Source organism: Chiloscyllium plagiosum, unplaced genomic scaffold (genome assembly GCF_037043375.1).
Source record: "Chiloscyllium plagiosum isolate Xiang-an unplaced genomic scaffold, Cpla_swu_hap1 HiC_scaffold_4, whole genome shotgun sequence".
Taxonomy (NCBI): domain Eukaryota; kingdom Metazoa; phylum Chordata; class Chondrichthyes; order Orectolobiformes; family Hemiscylliidae; genus Chiloscyllium; species Chiloscyllium plagiosum.
In genome coordinates, this window is record NW_028270142.1 from 42,612,582 (window position 1) to 42,635,156 (window position 22,575).

At 40.3% G+C, this 22,575-nt stretch overlaps 1 protein-coding gene across 1 annotated transcript in view; it reads right to left on the bottom strand.

Annotated features, from left to right (window-relative positions):
- The window catches only part of topaz1 (testis and ovary specific TOPAZ 1), a 77,602-nt gene that overhangs the window by 26,746 nt on the left and 28,281 nt on the right, over positions 1-22,575 (bottom strand). Inside the window, exons 7-14 of the mRNA XM_043689361.2 lie at positions 21,189-21,298; positions 19,996-20,096; positions 17,270-17,395; positions 16,867-16,930; positions 15,023-15,174; positions 14,292-14,384; positions 12,808-12,923; positions 12,433-12,499 (exon numbers count right to left, since the gene is read on the bottom strand). Coding sequence (XP_043545296.2) covers positions 12,433-12,499; positions 12,808-12,923; positions 14,292-14,384; positions 15,023-15,174; positions 16,867-16,930; positions 17,270-17,395; positions 19,996-20,096; positions 21,189-21,298 — 829 coding nt within the window. The remainder of the gene's footprint in view (positions 1-12,432; positions 12,500-12,807; positions 12,924-14,291; positions 14,385-15,022; positions 15,175-16,866; positions 16,931-17,269; positions 17,396-19,995; positions 20,097-21,188; positions 21,299-22,575) is intronic.

Below are 22,575 nucleotides of genomic sequence, written 5' to 3' on the forward strand. Positions count from 1 at the left end.
TAACACCTTAGTCACCTGCCCTGCCTTACTTCCCAAGGGTCAGTCAGGTTTTGCTCCTTCTCTGGTAGGAATATCCACATAATAATCAGAAAATTTTCTTGGACACACTTAAATCCTCTCCAGCTAAACCCTTAACGCTGTGGCAGTTCCAGTCTATATGTGTGAAAAGTTAAATCCCCTACCACAACCACCCTATTGTTCTTACAATTAGCTGAAATCTCCTTACAAATTTGTTTCTCAATTTCCCGTTAACTATTAGGGGGTCTATAATACAATCTCAATAAGGTTATCATCCCTTTCTTATTTCACAGTTCCATCCAAATAACTTCCCTGGAAATATTCCCAGGAATATCCTCCCTAGGTACAGCAGTAATGCTATTCCTTATCAAAAATGGTACTCCCCCTCCTCTCTTGCCCCCCCCCCCCCCCCACCCCTTTCTCTCCTCCTTATCGCATTTGTATCCAGAAACATTAAGCTGCCAGTCCTGTCCATCCCTGAGCAGTGTTTCTGGAATTGTTATGATATTCCAGTCCCATGTTCCTAACCATGCCCTGAGTTCGTGTGGCTTCCTGTTCGGGCTCTTGCATTGAATTAAATGCAGTTTAATTTAGCAGTCTACTTGTTCAAAGGCATTTGGGGATGGATAACAGATGCCTGCAACATCCACACTCCCTTCCTGTACTTCTTTCATGCAAAATGTGGATAGGTTGATCCAGAAATTGAGAAGCTAATTAAGACCACCAAGGAAAATACAGTCCGCGTGAGAGACTTGAATGAGGTCAAGTACCTTTGGCATTAGGAACCATAAATGGGATGGAGCTTCCTCTTCAATGTGAAGCAACAGTGATCTCCATGTACAGCAAAATGTGGTTACTCTCCAACAGCAGCGTGAAAGAAGCCAGATGAATTAAACAGGCAACTAGGATTCCTTCATTCTGTTGCAATCTTCTGTCAGTTAGTTAACACATTACAGCAAGTCAAAGGGTTGCTAATGGCTGATAAAGGTTAGACCCTCGAGGTCAAGCAGATGGCTGGAAGATTATGTAGGAAAACTTGGACTCTCTTGCACTTTATGTTTAAAAAATGCAATGCAGCTTCAAATGTGCCAGAACCTAATTGATTAAGGAATACCCACAAACATACTGCTAGAAGCATGTGAAGCCACCCTGATCTAAAGCCAGCACTGCACTTTACAAGCTCCAGTTTAAATCCTGTCTTTACTTTGTATGACGGAATAATATTCAGTAGCACGAAGGAGCATCTGCTGACCAGCAATGTTACAACTATTCGTGATTAGTTGATGGATTACTTATTCTGGTTGCTGACGTACATGTTTGGAGCTTTGTGACACTTAACTGAAGTTTCAATATTTTACAGGACATGGTCTGGCTGGTGCTGAAGTAGATTTTGTTCCTTTAAAAAGTTCAATTGAAACAAAGTGCATCCAAAACTGAAGGATAGCTCTTCCTCTTGTAATTGAACTGATCCATGAACAAAGCCAACAGTCAAGAGCAGTAGTTCTCAGCAGTAGGTAATTATCTCCCCAGGGTCTTTAAAATGGAATTCCCTTACCTTGCCTTTAATGAGGAAATAGGCTCAAAACCGTCTTGCTTCACTATAGGTGTGAGGACTTAAATTTACAAATTGTTGCACCCACAATCTCAAAGTAGAGTTAGGATAGCAATACTTGTGGTTGTTAAGGTGACTGCAGCTCAATTTTAATGCATCCGGCTCCTTTCAGGGTGCTGTTGGAGAGTAATCACATTTTGCAGCACATGGAGATCACGGTTTCTCCACATTGAAAAGTAAGCTCCATCCCATTTATGCTTTCCTAAGCCAAAAAACAAATTTAGCATGAGGACTTGGGCAGATTTCTCAATGCAAGGTGCGAGTGACCACACACATTGGCTTGCTGGGGTCTCATGGTCACTTTAATGGACCAAAGGGATTCTAATTCCTCAATCTACAGAAAACTAGGATTCATTCATTCTGCTGCAATCCTCTATCAGTTAGTTAACAGATTACAGCAAGTCAAAGGGTAGCTAATGGCTGATAAAGCTTAGACACTCAAGCTTGCATCTTCAATTCACATAATATGTGCAGCAGACCTGAAGTGAGAGCCAAGTTGCTACCATGAACAGCTCACAACTGCCATCCTTAAGCAATAGCTCATTGCCTAGGTCTCTCTGAATAAGCCCTCTGTGTATTCTGTTAAATAGGTATCAAGATTTAGAATGATTTGGAGATGTCGGTGTTGGATAGGGGTGTACAAAGTTAAATATCACACAACACCAGGTTATAGTCCAACAGGTTTAAGTGGAAGCACACCAGCTTTCAGAGCGCCGTTCCTTCATCAGATTTAGAACGGTATGTTGCATTTTGTACAATCTGATCACTATGAGAAAAAGAGCTATCGTGCAAGAAGCTGAGAGACAGTTGCACAATCAGGAGGAACAACAGGAAGCAAGACTAGCTAAGATGTTTACAGCCCTTTTCATAGAACATATAGAGCATAGAACAATACAGCGCAGAACAGGCCCTTCAGCCCTCGATGGTGCACTGACCTATGAACTATTCTCAGCTCGTCCCCTGCTCGAGAAGAAGTATTAATGAGTGATTATCCATATGTTATCTTGAATCACACTTCTGCACTCACTTCACTGTTCCCTGATTACTTGTCAATTTTTGTTTTAAAAAGGCATTGTTGGAAAGAGAATAAAAAGCATATTCCAATCTCGATTAATAAATGTGACTATGAATTTAAAAAGCCAATCCCATGTCCATTCCCTTCGTGCCAGGCCTCGTGTCCCTTTGCCTCTCTTGGCATTGCTATACAATGTTTCTCCAGTGGCTGCAGCCTGGGTGGATGAAGGCACTTACCCTCCAGCTTAGACCACAGATGGCCTTGAAGGGCCGCCTCAGTCAGTCTTGCTTATTAAAGCCAAGCTTTATACTGTCCCTTTTCAGTCTGTGCTGCTGCAATCTGGGCTGGTTTATTCACAGGCAAGAGTGAAAATCCCTACAGTGTGGAAGCAGGCCATTCAGCCCATCAAGTCCACACAACCCTTTAATGAACATCCCACACCCACGCCACCCCCCAATCCCCCTTCCTCCCCCACAAAGACCAACGCTCCCCATCCCCTTTCCTCCCCCTCCCAACTGCCCCCCCATTATTTCCTGGGATCAGAGAAAGCTCCAGAAATCACAACGCAGAATTTATTGGGGATCTAAGTGACGTGAACTATGATGAGCTGAGACACAGAATCAGCTGACAAGTATAGTGAGACCCGTATCAACATCAAAAGCAACTCACACCATCTTTTATACTTTTCACAAGCAGCATAGCGAGATTCTCTGGGTAGCGATGAGATGGTAATTAATGGAGATTAAAACTTGATATACAGCTTATTAATGGTACAACCCATCTCATTAATATCAAGGCTCCCACCTTATCAAACAAGCTTAATGTTGGGAAACCTCACCAAGAAAACAGGACTGTGCACCTGATGGATTCAGATCAGCGCATGCTCCAGGTGAGCTACAACTAAAATACTGCCCAGAACACAAGTCACACGCACACCTCATACACAAGCACTGGCATTCAGCATCTGTCAGCCCCATGCTCATCCTGGCACTTCTTCAATGAAGTGGCAGTGTACTCTGAAAGTGCAAACTTGCATTGCAGGGCGAGCCAGAAATTAGCACTGCAAGGCTGCAGTGGGGACATTGTACACACAGGCACAGGCATCCCAGTTCACAGACTGGGCTGTCTGCTTGCTCTCTCATGCTCACTCACCTAGCACCTTCGTGCATGACCACAGAATCATTGCCATGCCTTACCAATTAGCACACAGTCACAAAAGACAGAGTCACCATCAGTCTGTTGGTAATGTGGCAGTCAATCTGGTAATTGGTTAGGGATGGGGTGGTGATTGAATGGTAGTGCTGATGCACTCAGATGTATAGGTACAGTCTAGGTCTGACTAGGACTGTCTGTTCATGTCCCTAATCAAGGAAGTAGGCCATGGCTAATAAATGAATGACCAGCCCTCAATTGGTCACTTACGTCAGGCAGTGGATTGAAAAACACAAGGAGATGCACAGGTAGATAGGTTTGGTGGAGATTTGGGAAGCGTGGAGCCTATGGGGTTTACAGGCCAGGCTACAAGGTAGGGAATGTGAATGTTTTGGTGGTGTTGGGGGGTGGGGTTGCTCACTGGCACATTCAGGTGGAGGCTGGAAGCTACTGGGAGAGGAATACCCACAGTTACTTTCCATAGTGATGCAACTTGGACTTTGTTTAAAAAAAAACATAAGATTCGGTCCATTGTCTTTGATCCCTTCAAACTCAGAGTCAAATCGTTAATTCAATTGAAACCCACGTCTAACTGACCAGCTACCAGATCAAGGGTCTTCCATTGTGCTGCAGTTGAGAGAAATGTGATCTCATTGACAAGAAATTGTGTAAAATTCACCTCATTCTACCATTTTAGCTTTCATTCTCGAACAAGGATTTCCCTATTTTTACACGCACAATTGATCTGCAATAGGTAGTAGAGACAGTAATCGAATATCTTTAAGACACAGATGGATAGATTCTTATTGGCCAGGAAATAAGGGGCAGAGGTAAATGTGCATAGGGAATTCAAAACACAAAACGATCAGCCATGATCTTACTGATTGCAGGAACAGGCTCAAGAAGTCCAATGATCCACTCTCACTCCTATTTTGTATGTTTGTAAATACATCAAGTATGGAATGGATGGGAAGTTTAGATTCCTGGAGAATTTGTATGCAATTAGAAGATTAGGCAAAAGTGAGGACTGCAGATGCTGGAAACCAGAGTTTAGATCAGAGTGGTGCCGGAAAAGCACAGCAGGTCAGGCAGCATCCGAGGAGCAGGAAAATCGATGTTTCAGGCAAAAGCCCTTCATCAGGAATAGAGGCAGGTTGCCTCCAGGGTGGAGAGATAAAGGGGGGGGGGGGGGGTGGAGGAGGAGGAGGAGGAGGAGGAGGAGGAGGAGGAGGAGCTGGGAAGAAGGTAGCAAGCATAGAGTACAATAGGTGAATGGGGGTGGGGGTGGAGGTGATAGGTGGAGGGGAGGGTGGTGCAGATAGGTGGGAAGGGAGATAGGCAGGTAGGACAGGTCATGAGGACAGTGTTGAGCTGGAAGGTTGTAACTGGGGTAAGGTAGGGGGAGAGGAAATGAGGAAACTGGTGAAGTCCACATTGATGCCCTGGGGTTGAAGTGTTCCGAGACAGAAGATGAGGCATTCTTCCTCCAGGCGGTGGTGAGGGAGCAGCGGTGGAGGAGGCACAGGACCTGCATGTCCTCAGCAGAATGGGAGAGGGAGTTAAAATGTTGGGCCACAGGGCAGTGGGGTTGATTGGTGCAGGTGTCCCAGAGATGTTCCCTGAAGCTCTCTGCCAGGAGGCATCCAGTCTCCTCAATGTAGAGGAGACCACATCGGGAACAACAGATACAATAAATGACATTGGTGGATGTGCAGGTGAAACTTTGATGGATGTGAAAGGCTCCTTTGGGGCCTTGGATGGTGGTGGGGGAGGAGATGTGGGCGCAGGTTTTGCAATTCCTGCGGTGGCAGGGGAAGGTGCTAGGAAGGGAGGGTGGGTTGTTGGGCGTGGACCTGACCAGGTGGTTAAGGAGGGAACGATCTTTGTGGAAATTGGAAAGGGGTGGGGAGGGAAACAGATCCCTGGTGGTGGGGTCCGTTTGGAGGTGACAGAAATGTCGGCAGATGATGCGGTTAATGCAAAGGTTGGTAGGGTGGAAAGTGAGGACCAAGGGGTTCTGTCCTTGTTACGGTTGGAGGGGTGGGGTTTGAAGGCGGAGGTGCGGGGTGTGGATGAGATGCGTTGGAGGGCATCTTCAACCACGTGAGAAGGGAAATTGCGATCTCTAAAGAAGGAGGCCATCTGGTAGGTCGTGCCTCAAAAACCTTACTGAGTTCTTTGAGAAGGTGACCGAACAGGTAGATGAGTATAAACCGGTTGATGTGGTGCATATGGATTTCAGCAAGGCGTTTGATAAGGTTTGTACAAAATGCGTCAGAATGGGATTGTGGGAGATATAGCAGTTTGGATCAGTAATTGGCTTACTGCAAGAAGACAGAGGGTGGTGGTTGATGGGAAATGTTCATCCTGGAGTCCAGTTACCAGTGGTGTACCGCAAGGGTCAGTGTTGGGTCCACTGCTGTTCGTCATTTTTATAAACGACCTGGATGAGGGCGTAGAAGGGTGGGTTAGTAAATTTGCAGACGACACCAAGGTCAGTGGAGTTGTGGATAGTGACGAAGGATGTTGTAGGTTACAGAGAGATATAGATAAGCTGCAGAGCTGGGCTGAGAGGTGGCAAATGGAGTTTAATGCGGACAAGTGTGAGGCGATTCACTTTGGTCGGAGTAACCGGAATGCAAAGTACTGGGCTAATGGTAAGATTCTTGGTAGTGTAGATAAACAGAGAGATCTCGGTGTCCAGGTACACAGATCCTTGAAAGTTGCCACCCAGGTTGACAGGGTTGTTAAGAAGACATACAGTGTTTTAACTTTTATTAATAGAGGGATCGAGTTCCGGAACCATGAGGTTATGCTACCGCTGTACAAAACTCTGGTGCGGCTGCACTTGGAGTACTGTATACAGTTCTAGTCACCGCATTATAAGAAGGATGTGGAAGCTTTGAAAAGGGTGCAGTGGAGATTTACTACGATGTTGCACGCTTCAGTCTCTCTGCCTTTATTCCTGATGAAGGGCTTTTGCCCGAAAAGTCGATTTTGCCTGTCCTCAGATGCTGCCTGAATTGCTGTGCTCTTCCAGCACCACTGATCCAGAATCTGGTATGGAGGGAAGGTCTTACGAGGGAAGGTTGAAAGATTTGGGGCTGTTTTCATTAGAAAGAAGAAGGTTGAGAGGTGACTTAATAGAGACATACAAGATAATCAGAGGGTTAGATAGGGTGGACAGGGAGAGCCTTTTTCCAAGTATGGTGACCGTGAGCACGAGAGGGCGTAGCTTTAAATTGAGGGGAGATAGGTATAAGACAGATGTCAGAGGTAGTTTCTTTACTCAGATAGTAGTAAGGGTATGGAATGCTTTGCCTGCAACGGTAGTAGCTTCGCCAAGTTTAAGTACATTTAAGTCGCCATTGGACAAGCATATGGACGTACATGGAATAGCGTATGTTAGATGGGCTTCAGATTGGTATGACAGGTCAGCGCAACATCGAGGGCCGAAGGGCCTGTACTGCGCTGTAATGTTCTACGTCTATGTAAATACAAGAAACACTCATGGCATGGCTATACAATCAGTGCTCATAATCTATATATGGACAAACATCAAATCCAATGTGAGTCGTCAGAGGAAGGAAGGTGAGTGAAGTAATATTGATAGATACAATTGTCAAGGGAGCACAGTCATTTTTGCAATATGCAAGAAATCCCAAATAGTGCTGCCTTGCAGGTACCAGGACAAAGAGGTAAGGAAAGGAACCCTGGTAAAAGGGAGGAATCAGCCAGAAAATACAGTGCAAATTCACTGATGACAAAAGAAACAAGTAGGATTCAGGAAATCCCTGCAAAAGGGACTCAAGAATTTGAGGACTGGGTTATGTATGAAGCATTCCTAACAGATCCATCACAAGAACAGCCAATTAAAAAGTAAACGTTTAACTAGAGGTATGGTAAGTATGGGAGAAGGATTCAAATTTCTGAAATTGTAACAAGTAGTATCAACAGAATTCTGAAATACAACTGAAACTTTGTGGAGTGTTAACATACAGATGAGAGACAGGATTTCAACTCATGCTACAAGCAAAAACTAAGGGCAGACTGCCTGAAAGGGAAGAAAGATGTCAGAAGATTGAACTGTGCAAGATAAGAAATCATGTAAGGTAGCCAAAAGAAAGCTGCAAAGTTGGTGGAATCTAAACTATTAAAAGATTATGGGAGAATAATAAACAGCATGAAATTGGACTAGGTTGATCATGTGCAGGAAATCGTTAACAGACTTGGATGAACAGTAGTTGGTGTGTTGTAACAACCTGTGATTTATTATAAAACAGCATGACCTCAGGGTTAATAAGAGCAACACTGAGTAACACCAGCCAGCATACAAACATAACATTTACCAACCACTCTCTCAATCAATTGGAGAGCGTTTTCCAGTCACAAACACAAGTTGATTACATGGTCTCTCACTTCTGACACAACCAATCTTTACTTCCCAATCTCCTACACTTCTAGTTTTGATTCATAACCAGGACATGCTATAGCCTTCAAAATAGAACTCAATTTCAGTTCACAGCACCACAGAGTTTGGAGATCTGTCTAACTGATTATTTTCTTTCGTATGACTGACCTTTAGAGTTTCTGCAACCTACTCGTTTTACTATGCTTACCTTTCAATAGTTTATTAAGAAACATTTTTCACTGCAGATGAGCTTCTAAAGACGGAAACCAGTGCTAAAAGGTCCTTTTTCCCAAAATCCAAGATTCCCAATATTTTTTCAAGAACATGTCTCTCATTCTTGAAACAAAAGTTCCGAGTGACAGAAGTATTTAAACAAAAGACAATGATGATGGACTACAGATTAAGTCCAAGTCTAGGTCAGCTCTTAATGAAGCAGAAGAAATAAATGCACTCCCTTTACAAAAATACTGTTCTTTCTTCCTAGCATCCACTTCTGACTGAGAGAAAAATAACAAAGGAAGGGCAGTTGAGGATCTCAATTTTGACTGAACATATTCTTGAAAGGTTCACTACATCACCTCTCACGTCTGACACACCCAAACAGCCTTTTACTTGCTAGTCTTCTCATCATTTTATAACCACAGAAAGAAATGAAAGTTACTTAAACATCTGCCCACCAAAAGTTTTTGCTCACAGTTCGAGATTAATGGTTACTTCCAAATGCTTATCAATCCTGCAAGATTGGTCATATAGGAAATACCAGGAGTAGGTTATTCAGTCCCTGCTCCATCACAACTAGATCTTGTACTTAAGCAACAGTTTTCCACAGTACTCTCATACCTTTGTTATCTTTAATATCCAAAAATGTATCAATCTGTATTGATCATACTTAAATGACAAATCTCCACAGCCTTCTGGAATAGAGAATTCCAAAGACTCATTTGCATCAGATGAAGAAATTCCTCCTCACTTCAGTCCTAAATGGTCAACAACCTCTTAGCCAGTGTCCCCGGTTGTAGGGACAGGGGAAACATCCTTCCTACATCTAGTCTGTCAAACCCTGTAACAATTTTGCATGCTTAGAGATAGTCCTTCATTCTTCTAAACCAAAAAAAAACAAGGCTAGTCTCCTCATTCTCCCCCCACAGGCTGATCCCACCATCCCAGAAATCCCTTTGTTATACTTGCCAAAGAGGCAGTACAATGTTACTTAAATAAGGAGACCAAAATTGTACCCAATACTCCTGGTGTATTCTCACCAAGGCCCTGTACAATTGTTAACAAGACTTCTTTATTGCTGCACTCAAATCCTCTTGCAATAAAGACCAAGGTTTGAGATTTATGTAAATTTTAAACATAATTTATCTTATGGTTTGGATTTTGAACTGGAGACAGGAGCATTGGTCTGTGTACAAGTACCAACTTGACAGTAAATCTACAGCCTTTTTTTTAAAAGCAAATAGAGTCATAGAGATGTACAGCACGGAAACAGACCCTTCAGTCCAACCTGTCCATGCCGACCAGATATCCCAACCCAATCTAGTGCCACCTGCCAGCACCTGGCCCATATCCCTCCAAACCCTTCCTATTCATATACCCATCCAAATGCCTTTTAAATGTTGCAATTATACCAGCCTCCACCACTTCCTCTGGCAGCTCATTCCATACACATACCACCCTCTGCGTGAAAAAGTTGCCCCTTAGGTCCCTTTTATATCTTTCCCCTCTCATCCTAAACCTATGCCCTCGAGTTCTGGACTCCCCGACCCCAGAGAAAAGACTTTGCCTATTTATCCTATCCATGCCCCTCAATTTTGTAAACCTCAATAAGGTCACCCCTCAGCCTCCGACACACCAGGGAAAACAGCCCCAGCCTGTTTAGCCTCTCCCTATAGCTCAAATCCTCCAACCCTGGCAACATTCTTGTAAATCTTTTCTGAACCCTTTCAAGTTTCACAACATCTTTCCGATAGGAAGGAGACCAGAATTGCACACAATATTCCAACAGTGGCCTAACAAATAGCCTGTACAGCCGCAACATGAAACAATCCTGGGGTGATAATTAGTATTCGTTTGAATCATCGAATCCATAAAATCATAGAATCCTTACAATGCAAAAGTAAGCCATTTGGCCATCAAGTCCACTCCAACTCTCCAAAGAGCATCCCACCCAGAGCCATTGCGCCCCCCCCCCCCCACACAAATACCTGTAAACCCGTATTACCGATGGCTAACCCACCTAGCCTGCACATCTTTGAACTGAGAGGAAACCATAGCACACCGAGGAAACCCACGCAGACACAAGGAGAATGTGCAAAATCCACACAGACAGTCACCCAAAGATGGAACTGAACCCGAGTCCCTGGTGTTGTGAGGCATTAGTGCTAACCACTGTGCCGCCCCTACTTGAGTGTTCTACAATTGGACAGAGTAAATATTAAAAAATATTAGCTTGCTTTTAGTTTCAAAGGTAGATTTTTTTTGCTTAAGGGCAAAACCATAGCTTGAGAAGCTTTTGGTTTCAACTTGCAGACATCCTGATGGACGTTGGATGTATGAAACCACTTCTCCCGAAGAAAGGTTTAGCACTACTAGGAAATAGGTTACTTCAGAGTAAGAGCTTTTGTTTGCAAGTTCCAGACCAGTAGGGATAGGGCTATTTGACACTGGGAAAGGTGAAGCTCAACTGTGAGACTAGGGAACAAAGAGACTACCAAATTTGCAAAAAAAAAAGGGAATCAAAAGCTAAGCCAAACCTACTGCGGTATAGATAGGGTTAATGATCCCTGTCTTTTTCACAGAATGAGGGGATTTCCAAGACTAGGGGGCACATTTTTAAGCTGAGAGGAGAGAGATTTAATAAAAAGATAAACAGCAATTTTTTTTTAAACAGAGGGGGATCATGTTTAAAACAAACTTCCTGATAAATGATGGATGTGGGCACAGTTACAACGTTTAAAAGACATTTAGAGAAGTGCAGGAATAGGAAAGGTTTGGAGGGATGTGGACCAGGAGCAGGTAGGTAGGACCAGCTTAGTTTGGGATTATTCTCGGCATGGACTAATTGGACCGAAGAGTCTGTTTTCGTGCTATGATTCCGTGACTCCATGCTAAAGAGGATTCTCTCTCTGATGTTGGAGTATTCTATGTTTCAGATAGGATTATATTTTTTACTATGAGTTCTACATAAATAGGTTTGGTGTATTCTATTTCATTTGCATTTTGAATAACAAACTGTTTTATTGTTAAAACCAAATCTATGACACACTGAAAGACCATATTGTTAAATAAAAACAAAATAAAACAAAATGATTTATTGAGCCAGATTTCAGTCTGAGATTGGACTTCAATCTAGTAGTAACATTGGCAGGGACCATAATATCATTTCCCTCCCTGTTTGCTGCAGCTGCATGCTAGCTTTCAGGAGGAAACTATTGGGAGATTGGGAAGTAAAAAGGGACTTGACTGCATGGGATGAGAGAGTTTATATGATTAACCTTGCAAGAATATTCCACTCAGAAACAAGGACACGCAGATCTCTTAGGACATGAGCATTTCCTAATCCTCACCATTTAAAAATAATTTAAAATTTCTATTTTTTCCTCCCAAAGTGGATAACTTAAAACATTTTTTCCATATCATATTTTACTTGGCCTGTCTAAGTGCCTGTAGCCTCTTTATGCTCTGCTCACAATTCATAGTCTCTTGTAAATTGGGACATCAGCAAGCTTTGAAATTTGGACCCTACATCCAAATCACTGATACACACTGTGAATAGCTGGGGTCCCAACTGCTGCCCTTAGGTACCCTACATCATGCCAACACAAAATAACTCATTTATTCTTACTGTTTTCTGTCCATTACCCAATTCTCAACCCATGTCAGCATAATTCTACCAATCTCGTGTGCTCCAATTGTATTTATTAATCTATGTTGGACCTTATTGAAAGTTTTCTGAAAATTCAGACACACACACACACACACAAACAAACTCCAAATGGTTTGCCTGATATGATATTCTTTTCATACACTCATGTCGACACTGCCCACACTTACCATTATTTTCCAAGTGTCCAATTATCAACATTACTTTCAAATAAAGGATCCATTTATATAATCAGATGTTAGCATCTATACCACAAGCTGAAAGCACTCTTTATAAGAATGCCCATAAATATTAGCAAAAGTACAGAATATTTGGGGTTCAAAAAAAAAATTAAACACCTCTATTTGAGCTACTGCAAAATTCAAGTTAAGCAGCTCTTCTGGTTCTGTTTGATCAGAAAGTAATCTGGAAAAGAAAAGAAAAACATGTAAATTTCAAGAAGAAATTGGATACATAATTAAAGAAGAAACATTAGCGATATTAAAGAGAAAGAGCAATGGGAGGAGTGGCACTAATCAGATTGCTCTTTCAATAGGTCAGCAGAAGTACGCTGAGCAATTTTAATAATCTTTCAAAAGGTCCAAATAAAACTCACCTACACTGACACAGCCATCACACACACCACTTTAAAATATTAGGGCAAATTGCTTAGTATCATATCTTGCATAGGCTAAATTGTAAGCCTAACAAAAGGAAAATGGACAACTTTTTACCTTGGTTTAAGAGCCATGATGAAATCTATTTCTTGGTGAGGCACATGTAGCTGATTCAGCAGATACATCATGTAGTTAAACTGATCCAATTTAAACTTAAATCCCACTTCCGCAAGCTGTAAGAGTTTGCAAATTATTCTGTACATGAAAAGTCTTAAACACAAAACATCTATAAATTTAATATCTCACACCTTCCCCATTATTTTTTAGTTCAAATACAGAGATTTAATTAGAACTCCATTTACAAATGTATGACATGCCAGGACTCAATGGATTGCACTTTTTCACGGAGGTGAAAGGTTGCAAAAGCAATTCCATAACTTTCAGACACAAGAAAACCACAATAATTTTGAAAATACATAGAAAGCATCCAGTCAAAATTAGAATGATTAATTGTACAATACATCTTGAAATATCAGCTCCAATCTCATCCTACTTAAACTTGTGGAATACAAATCTCAAGCGCAAGCTGTTCAAGCAAAAGCAAAATATTATTAATGCTGGAAATCTTAGGAACAGAAAATGCTAGAAATACTCCAATCAGGTCACGTGGGATTAGCAAAGAGAGAAACAATTTTAACTTTCCAGTTCAATACCTGTCATGAGAACTGGGAGATGACTACAAATCTCTAGCATTCTGCAGTTCTGATGGACAGTCGTCAATTTGAAATGTTCACTCTGTTTTTCTCTCTCCACATATTCTGCCAGACCTGTATATTTCTACCATTTGTTGGGTTTTTTTTTCAGATTTCCAGCCTCCACCATATTTGATTTTTACATCACTAAGAAAATCTTCAAGTATAATATCAATAGAACACTTAAATTATGAACATCTTTAATGCCCCAGGGTTGGGGATAGGAAGTAAAAGTCAGAGACAACCTTGTTATGAATAAGACCATATAAGATCATATAGTCAAAGGAGTATCTTCTACTCCTTGTGGAAGCAGCATGTATTGTTAAGATAGCCCTGAAAACTAGAAAAATAAAATTAACTAAATACCTCTTCTACATCCCAGTCTATTTTATGAATAATTTAAGGCTCTATATTTATAAATCTACGAGTAATACACATACATATTAATACAAGATGTCTCCAACTTCTCCCACAATACAGTTAATCTAGAATATGCTAGCAATTATATGTTTGACCTCTTTTCTACAAAAGATAGAGAGTGGAATTAGTTATAGAGTCACAAACAGTGGTGTGGCTGATGACAGAGACTGAAAGAGACACAGACAGACAAGTGAGGAAGACAAAGAGCAGAGAGAACTAAAATTAGTAGGGAGAGATAGAAATATGGTTATGAGATCAGAAAGACAGACGGACGCACACGTTTGTACCCTACTAGAGAAAACTTGAAATTAACAAGTTCAATGAATATTTTAACAGTTGTCAATTAATGTAGTTAATCCTGTAATATATTCACAAAGATACCACACTGCACTTCTATCACATGTATAAACAACCAACAGTTGCTCCTACCTTACAGGTTATCTCTATAAGATTGGGGACCATGGGCCTCGAGTCTGTGGATGCCACAAGATCAAATACATTGAGTAAAATGTCCCCATCTGGCTAGAAGAGAAAACATTTTCCTTATGTTGAACAGAATCTGTTAGCAATCAATATGGTTATAAAGAAGGGACAAGGATCAGTTCTGTTGTAAATGGAGAATCTGAGATTATCACATACAAAAATATGAATCAAGAGTAAATCACTCAGCCCATTGAAATTACTCCACCATTTGAGAAGATCATTGCTAATTTGACTGTAACCACAAATCCACATTCCTGCTTACTGCTGATAACCTTTCAACCCTTGTTTAACAAGATTCTATGTACCTCTGCCTTAAAAGTATTCAAATACTCTGCTTCCACCTTCTTTCAGGGACAGAGTTTCAAAGACTCACAACCCTCACAGAAAACGTTGCATGTAAACTCGGAGTTAAATGGATGATCCATGATTTTTAAACAGGAGCCATTAATTCAAAGATCCCCCTTATTCAAAATGGATCCAGAACCCCAACACTGAGACACTGCTAACTACCATGCCACTGTACTGTCCAGCTACCAGTTTAAAACAACAGAAAGCAAATATTCAGGGACTGCTCATTGACACTGTTAGATTTTCAATTCTGTTTGATTTTATCTATGGCCAAGAGATAGGATAATCTAACTTGAAGTGAATAAGTTATCAATAAAACAATTACTTACCAATACCTTCATGATCACTGCCATATTGAGCATTTCAAATACTTCTTGCAACATACGCAAATTCAACAATGTGAAAAGTAGTCTGTTCATCAGTTGGAAACTACAGTAAATGCCAGGCGGAAAACTTCTGTAGTAACTTTTAAATATTCTCACTGAGCAGAAAAAGTATACGCATCACATTACTATCACACCATCAATAGAGTTGAGAATAATTTAATGGTCTTCAGCAATTTTTTCATGCTTACAGATATACTATTTGATATACTATCCTCAATTGATAAGACAAAATATCTCACTTCATCCAAGTGATGAATCACTGGGAGCCACTGATCACCAAACACGTCCTTAGTTTCATGAAATAAAACTGGCCCAACTGGAAAACCCAAGAAAGATTGATCAGGGCTGAGACTTGAACCCTGACAAGCCTGATCAAGGGAAATTGCTTTGGTGCTGAAACCATGTTCTTCTCACCCAAACTTAAGTGACTGGAAACACTCGATGTCATATTTCAGTAACAGTTCAAAATCTCAGCTGATTGATGCACTTCCCAAAAATATTATTTCTGTATCCATTCTGTTTATTTGCCTCTCTCTTTCAGATTCAGTCTAGATTGTCAAAGTGCATTCATTTCAAATTTCACTCATTTCATCTTTTCCACAGAATCTCACCATTGACATTTTAATCAAACATCACAGTCAAAACAGTTCCTCACTCTGACATCAATTTATTTCTCATCTATAATATCTGTGATTTACCCAAATTTACTCAGGTCTTACTTTTCCTATCAGCAAAAAGCTTATCCAAAATTTTGATTTCATAGTAATGCTAACACCTTTTGTTGACCATTCCTAATCTGTCGAATCACAACACACTTTCACAAAAGATGTCAGATGCAGCCAAATGGTGGCTTAAATACTACATAAAACATTTAATCCAGGAGGACTGCACAAATTGATAAATATATTACCTTAGAAGCATAAAACAGACATTAGGTAACATGGTAGGAGCAAGTTACTGCAGACACTGGAATCCGTACTGAAAACAAAAAATGCTGGAGATCACAGCAGGTCAGAGCAAGCTATCATTTTGAGCTCTGAAGAGTCATCTAGACTCAAACCATTACCTAGCTCTCTCTCATGGATGCTGTCTGACCTACTGTGATCTACAGCATTTGCTGTTTCACGAGGCAACAGGGCCTTGGTTTTCGATATTGGATTACCTAGCATTTCAAAGGACAGTATGAGAAAGGCTTTGCAGTTCAGTAGGATAGTAAGATTACCTCCAGCTCTGGAGGTTACCCATTTTAAATGTGATTCAAGATTTTTGGAAGAGAATAATCTTAGAATTTTTACTGACTGATTGATGGAGAACACTAATTCAATATAAAATTTCCCAATTGGAATGCAATTACTGATTTTTATTATTTATTAAGCATGTGTGCATAGTTGAAGGCCAGCATTTATTACCAATGCCTAATTACCCTCAAGACAACAGAGGAACTTGCTAGGAAATTTTACAGGGCGGATAAAATTTCAATCACACCATTGAAGGAATGGTGTCAGAGGCCAGTATGGGTGACAATAAGCCAATTTTCTTTCCTAAAAAGGACATGCGTCAACCAGATAGATTTTTGTCACAAATCGAGTAGTTTCATGGTCATTATTACTGTTACTGGTCTTTCATGCCAGTGATTTATTTAATGATCCAAATCAAAATTCCCCAGCTAGTGCAGTAACATTCATACAATGTTATACTGACCAAATTAACTACACTATTGAAAGAATGTTAAAAGCCTGAGGAATAAAAGGCTTACATAAAATGGCAATGAACAAGCTTATTCATACCTGCACGCAACAAGAGATTCATTTTACCAGAATCCAAAAACTTCTGAACAATCTCCATACAGAACTGAATCAGGAAACGAATACAGAAAAGTTTCAATGAAGCATCCCAAAATTATAAGCAACATTAAAAAAAATGCAGGACAATAGCTGTCCATTTACACAGTTCAGATGCAACAATTAATTAGATATTAATGGGTAAAAGATTTGTCACATTGTGTTTCAATTCTTGTCTTGCCAATGATTCATATTAGTGAACAAATTCAACACAAACATTAAAATTGCTAGGTAAGTAAATTAGTTTAAAAAAGCAGAATGCTATAAGAAATAACGGATCAATAAAAAAAAGTAGTGCAACTCAAAAGGTATATTGAAAATCAATAGTATTAATAAGTAATGCATTTACTTTTTCATCTCCTTTCTTAATTTCATGTCCAAACCTGCACCCATTTTTCCTGCATCCTTTAACTGTGGTGAAATAAAATCGGCAGTAACCAGATGATAGTGCAGTCAACTCCAGTGGATAATTACACTAAAAGTAATGACAAAACAATTTAATGTCTAAATTATCTGCAGTGTTTCAAATTGTTTATCAAACTGGGGTTTGTAAACAAATGGGGGGAGGGGAGCATGTGTGTATTCACGCATTGTTGCTTTCAGGTGGTTGACAAAGTCATATGAAAGTGCAAGGCAAGGGACAGCACCCGAGATTACTACCCCCACCCATCAATGTGTGCATGGTACAGTGGGATGGCTGTCTCACCAAGAAAAAGGGGCCAGGCCAGGTGGAAGAGAGCTTTTACGTGCAGCACTTGTGCATTGCAAGTACTTCATACCATTGTAATTTTGATGGGATATGAGGGATGGATTGAGTATCCGTGCACAATAATTCATTTAGATTAGATTTCCTACAGTGTGGAAACAGGCCATTTGGCCCAACAAGTCCACGCCGACCCTCCAAAGTATAACCCACTCAGACACATTTCCCTCTGATTAATACATAGTACTCTACATAGATCACTACAATTGGCACCTAACACCATAAGACCATAGGAGTGGAAGGAAGGCCATTTGGCCCATCACGTCCACTCCTCCATTCAATCATGGCTGATGGGCATTTTAATGTCACTTACCCACACCCTCCCCATAGCCCTTAATTCCTTGCGAGATCAAGAATTGATCAATCTCTGCCATGAAGACATTTAACGTCCCAGCCTCCACCGCGCTCAGTAGCAGTGAATTCCACAAGCCCACCACCCTCTGGCTGAAGAGCTGTCTCAGTTCCGTTCTAAACTGACCCTCTCTAATTCTAAGGCTGTGCCCATGGGTCCTAGTTTCCCCGCCTAACGGAAACAAATTCCCAGCGTCCACCCTTTCTGAGCCATGCATTATCTTGTAAGTTTCTATTAGATCTCCTCTCAACTATGAGTAATTTAGCATGCCAATTCACCTGACCTACACATCTTTGGACTTTGGGAGGAAACCCACGCAGACACGGGTTAAATGTGCAAACTTCACACAGACAGTCACCGGAGGCTGGAATTGACCCCAGGTCCCTGGTGCTGTGAGGCAGCAGTGCTAACCACTGAGCCACCATGCCACCCTATTAAAACAGTTCTTTCATTCAAAAATGTTTACTAACCCATTACATTAAGGAAAGTAACATACATGCTCAAATTGTCTAACTGCTTTTAAATGTGAAAAAGTGCTGCAAGCCTGTACCTTCAAAATATCAAAAACAAAAGGGATCGATGGAGTATTCATTGTTCTCTTCGTTAAAAATATTAAATTGTTTAAAATTGAGAGAAATTCAAATATTTACTGTGTCTGCAAACATGGATGGATTTCTCATCTTGAGTTCAGATTCCTCCACAGCCTCACCCCTCCCTATCTCTAACTTCCTCCAGACCTGGACTCTTGGATATCAATTTTATTGGCCGATTATTAGTAAGCCTGCAACCGCTAAGAAACCAAACACCGGAATTCCCAACTTAAATCTCTCCATGTTGTTACCTCTCCCTTCTCCAAGATGTTCTTTAAGGTTAACATTGATCTTTGATCAAGGGTTTGGTCACTGTCCTATTATCTCATGGCTGAGTGCTAGAATTTGTCAAAATGACAACGGTTATGATTCTGATAATGCTTCTTCAACTCGGGATGTTTTACTGCATTAAGTGCATCATAGAAATATAAATTATTACTGCTTCAAGGAAGAGTTAAATTAACAATGAAATCCAAATTCCTTTACCACAATAGGGCTTCTTTTCAATTCACAAAACCTATAGTTTAAAAGCAAATTATTCCAAAAGTAATTTGGAAAGACATATTTTCAGTCACTGTATCACAAATGCAGAAGCTCTAGAAAATTGCACAAGTCCTAAGCAATGCATACTTTGATGCTGTGTTGGATGACATGAAAAATTAAACAGACAAAATGCAGGAAGAGCAAGGTAAGTTAGCTAAACTAGAAAAATAACAGTGCTTGCTTCCATGTAAATGAAGAATCTGAATCTTCCTATGCAGCCAGAAGTATGTGGTTTCAAGTCTTCAAAGACTTTCTGACTCCATCCTTTTGGCACATTTCACCAGCTTGAATCTGAATCCTGACAGATGTTTACAGTGAATTAGTCATCAAGGTTAATCTTGTATTACAAGTCAGTTATCTCAGTCACGACCTGTCAAAGCCAAGGAATGTATCCATCTCTTCCAACCTTCTCACACATTTAATGACAGAAGTCTCTCTAAAAGCTTCCTGGATCACAATCCATCTCAGTGCTTAAGTCATGGAAGACCAACAGAAAGTTACAGCTCTCTACAGCAACAAGAACAAAACCATGAGCACAGTTTCGCAAACCTTGAGGGGAGTGAAAGCAACATAATTTTTACAGCAGGATCTTTACAACTTATATGGGCAAAGCGTATTATTCAAGCAGGATAAAGCAAACTTTTGGTTTTACAAAAAGGAATAAATCAATTTATAAGCAAGGTTTGTTATTCCAGTGTGATGCATACTTAAAGGGTTCTCTGGACAACTAATTCATTGAATATAAATTTAAAGGGCCATTTCAGTGTAGACATGGTAAATTCAGTGGAACAACAGGCCACAAAGGTACGCATGAACTGCTGACTTACAGGCCTAGCCCTTGTCCGGTGTTCCGAGTTATTCGGAAATACAGGAAGAGGAGTACGTGCTGATGTTGGTGGTTGTAAATGCTCTTGCGGAAATCTTAAACCTAAGGGAAAAAAGATCCTTTTCACTTTCAGTTAATAAGTCCTTTGTCCTCTATCCTCCTGAAGACATTGATCTACACAGATCACCACGATTAGCATCAGCACTCTGCTATTTAACTCAAGGAACCACTTTCAAAATACCAATAAGTAAACTCAGTGGCTGATGAGAAAGGAGACTGAGCAGAACAGAGGTTCTGAGTTTAATCACCAGACTGCGCTGAATTAGTTGGCAAGATTGCAATGGATTATTTAGCCGGACTCAGGATGTTGAAGGAGCTTGGTAGGAAAGGGAGATAGAGGAGCAGCTTGGTAGCTTACCAGGAAGTCCCCTCTGAACACTTTTGATTGACCACTGCTTAAATAAATGGATACCTGGACATTGGGCAAGAGTAGGACGAGAATCACTTTTGTTAAGCCTCAGGTCATACCAACTGCTGCCAATTCTTGGCTAAGCTCATGCATGAATGACGACTTGCACTGAGTAACTAACAATCACTGCCCCATACCTTCTGGAAAGTATCAGGAGAAAATCAGACAGGAGTTTAAAGCTTTTCCTCTTTTCAAATATAAACTCACAATTTAGTACAATCCATTAAATTTAATGTGCCTTTTAAAAGCAAAGCAAGTCTACTTTACATATGTAGAAAAGAATTATACTGATAAACACTAACGTTTTCATCTTAAATAATTAGTAGAAAAGCAAAATATGGCACAAATGGGAATCAGAGAAAAAGAGAAAGCACTGGAAATACTCTGCAGGTGTGACACTGTATGTGAAAAGAAATAAAAACAGAGTTATCACTGATGCAATGCTTCAGGTCAACTTTGATAATTTTAGTTCCTTCTTCATAGATGATGCTTGACCTGGTGAGTATTTCCAGCATTCTGTTTATAGTTTAACACCTCATCTTCCCTAAACTAATGAGTCTTTATTTGTAGGAATCAAGATCATTTCAGAAAGGACTGTCAAGGGCTTGTTAAGCACAGATTCTCCAATCGTTAAAGACATAACATTTCCAATCACACATTTTACTACAAAAACATCAAGTCAACTCTAAATTGATGCCATACACAATCACAAACCTGCAGCATACCATTTGTCAATGCTGATTTATGGAATGGAGTTTCAGAACAAGGTTGTTCCAGAGAAAACTGATTTTCCAGTAAATGTCTATCTGAACAATGCTGTTGAAAGCTGCAGATACTGCAAAAGAAATGTGCACTAAGTTACTCACATCAATATTTTAAACTAATTTAACCTTTTTTATAGAGGCATAGCAAGTTAGAAGTTATTATGTTTTGGACATTTATTTCAGGTATTATCCTTGCACTGAGTCTCAAAGGCCACTTTCACAAGGAAGCCATTGCATTCTCTAGAAACTGCAGCAGTTAATTTGTGTACTGCAAGGCCCCAAAAAGTGAAATTATGACTTATTTTACTGATGTCTGCTGAGGGAATAAAGTTGAACAGGAACATCATTGTTTAAAAGAATGGCATGTGTTCTTGCAGAGCGACCTTGAAATAGATTCTGAAGAAGAGTCACCAGATTCTAAACGTTAAGTCTGTTTCTCCTTCCACCGATGCTACCAGATCTGCTGAGTTTCTCCAGCAATTTCTGTATTTGTTTAATTTAATATTTTATCCAAAAGATAGCACATTTAACAGTATAGCACTCCCTCTACACTGCACTGGAATGCCAGGCTAGGTTAAGTACTCAGGTTGCAGAGATACAGTGCAAAGCCTCAACGTTTTGGTTCTGTAGTGCTACCCACAGCCAAGGATGACAGAGCAAGAACATTTAACAATGGCAATTTAAAAAAAATTGGAATTGCTGGTATGCAAGGACAAAATATGTTGAATTTAATACAAATGGAGGGACATCAAACACAAAGATGGTTCACTGGCTCCATCAACGCTGTTGAAAGATAACAGAATCATTCACACTTGACGCCTAAGTCAGCTCTTCAAAAGAGTGATCCAATAAATCCTATTCCCCTGCTCTGTCATCCTAGTTATTTTAAAATTTTAAATCCTTTTGAATGTGAAACTACAGAATCTGCTATCACCACCCTTTCACATAGAACATTCCAGATTATTACCTTTGTTTCAATAAATTTTTTAAAAAGACCAATTTGTATAACAGATTATGTGGGCTGCTCAAATCTCAGAAAGGGACAGAATTTGCAAGAGAACTGGCACAGCACTAACCTGCCTGAAATGTGCCCATTTTGGTTATGAGATTCTAAATGAGATAGAGGCATTAGAGGGAAATACAATTAATGAATGGGATTTGACATCTTCTCTAAGAAGGGAGAGAAGCTAGCAAATGTTTATTCTAGAGAGAAAATGGCCTATTAGTCACACTAAGACGTTCAAAAAATAAGAGGCTGCAAATAAAGTAAATATCAATGTATTTAACACAAGATTCCACAAGAGGGCAAAATGTTAAAATTAGCATGAGGGTGGTATTTTAGATATAA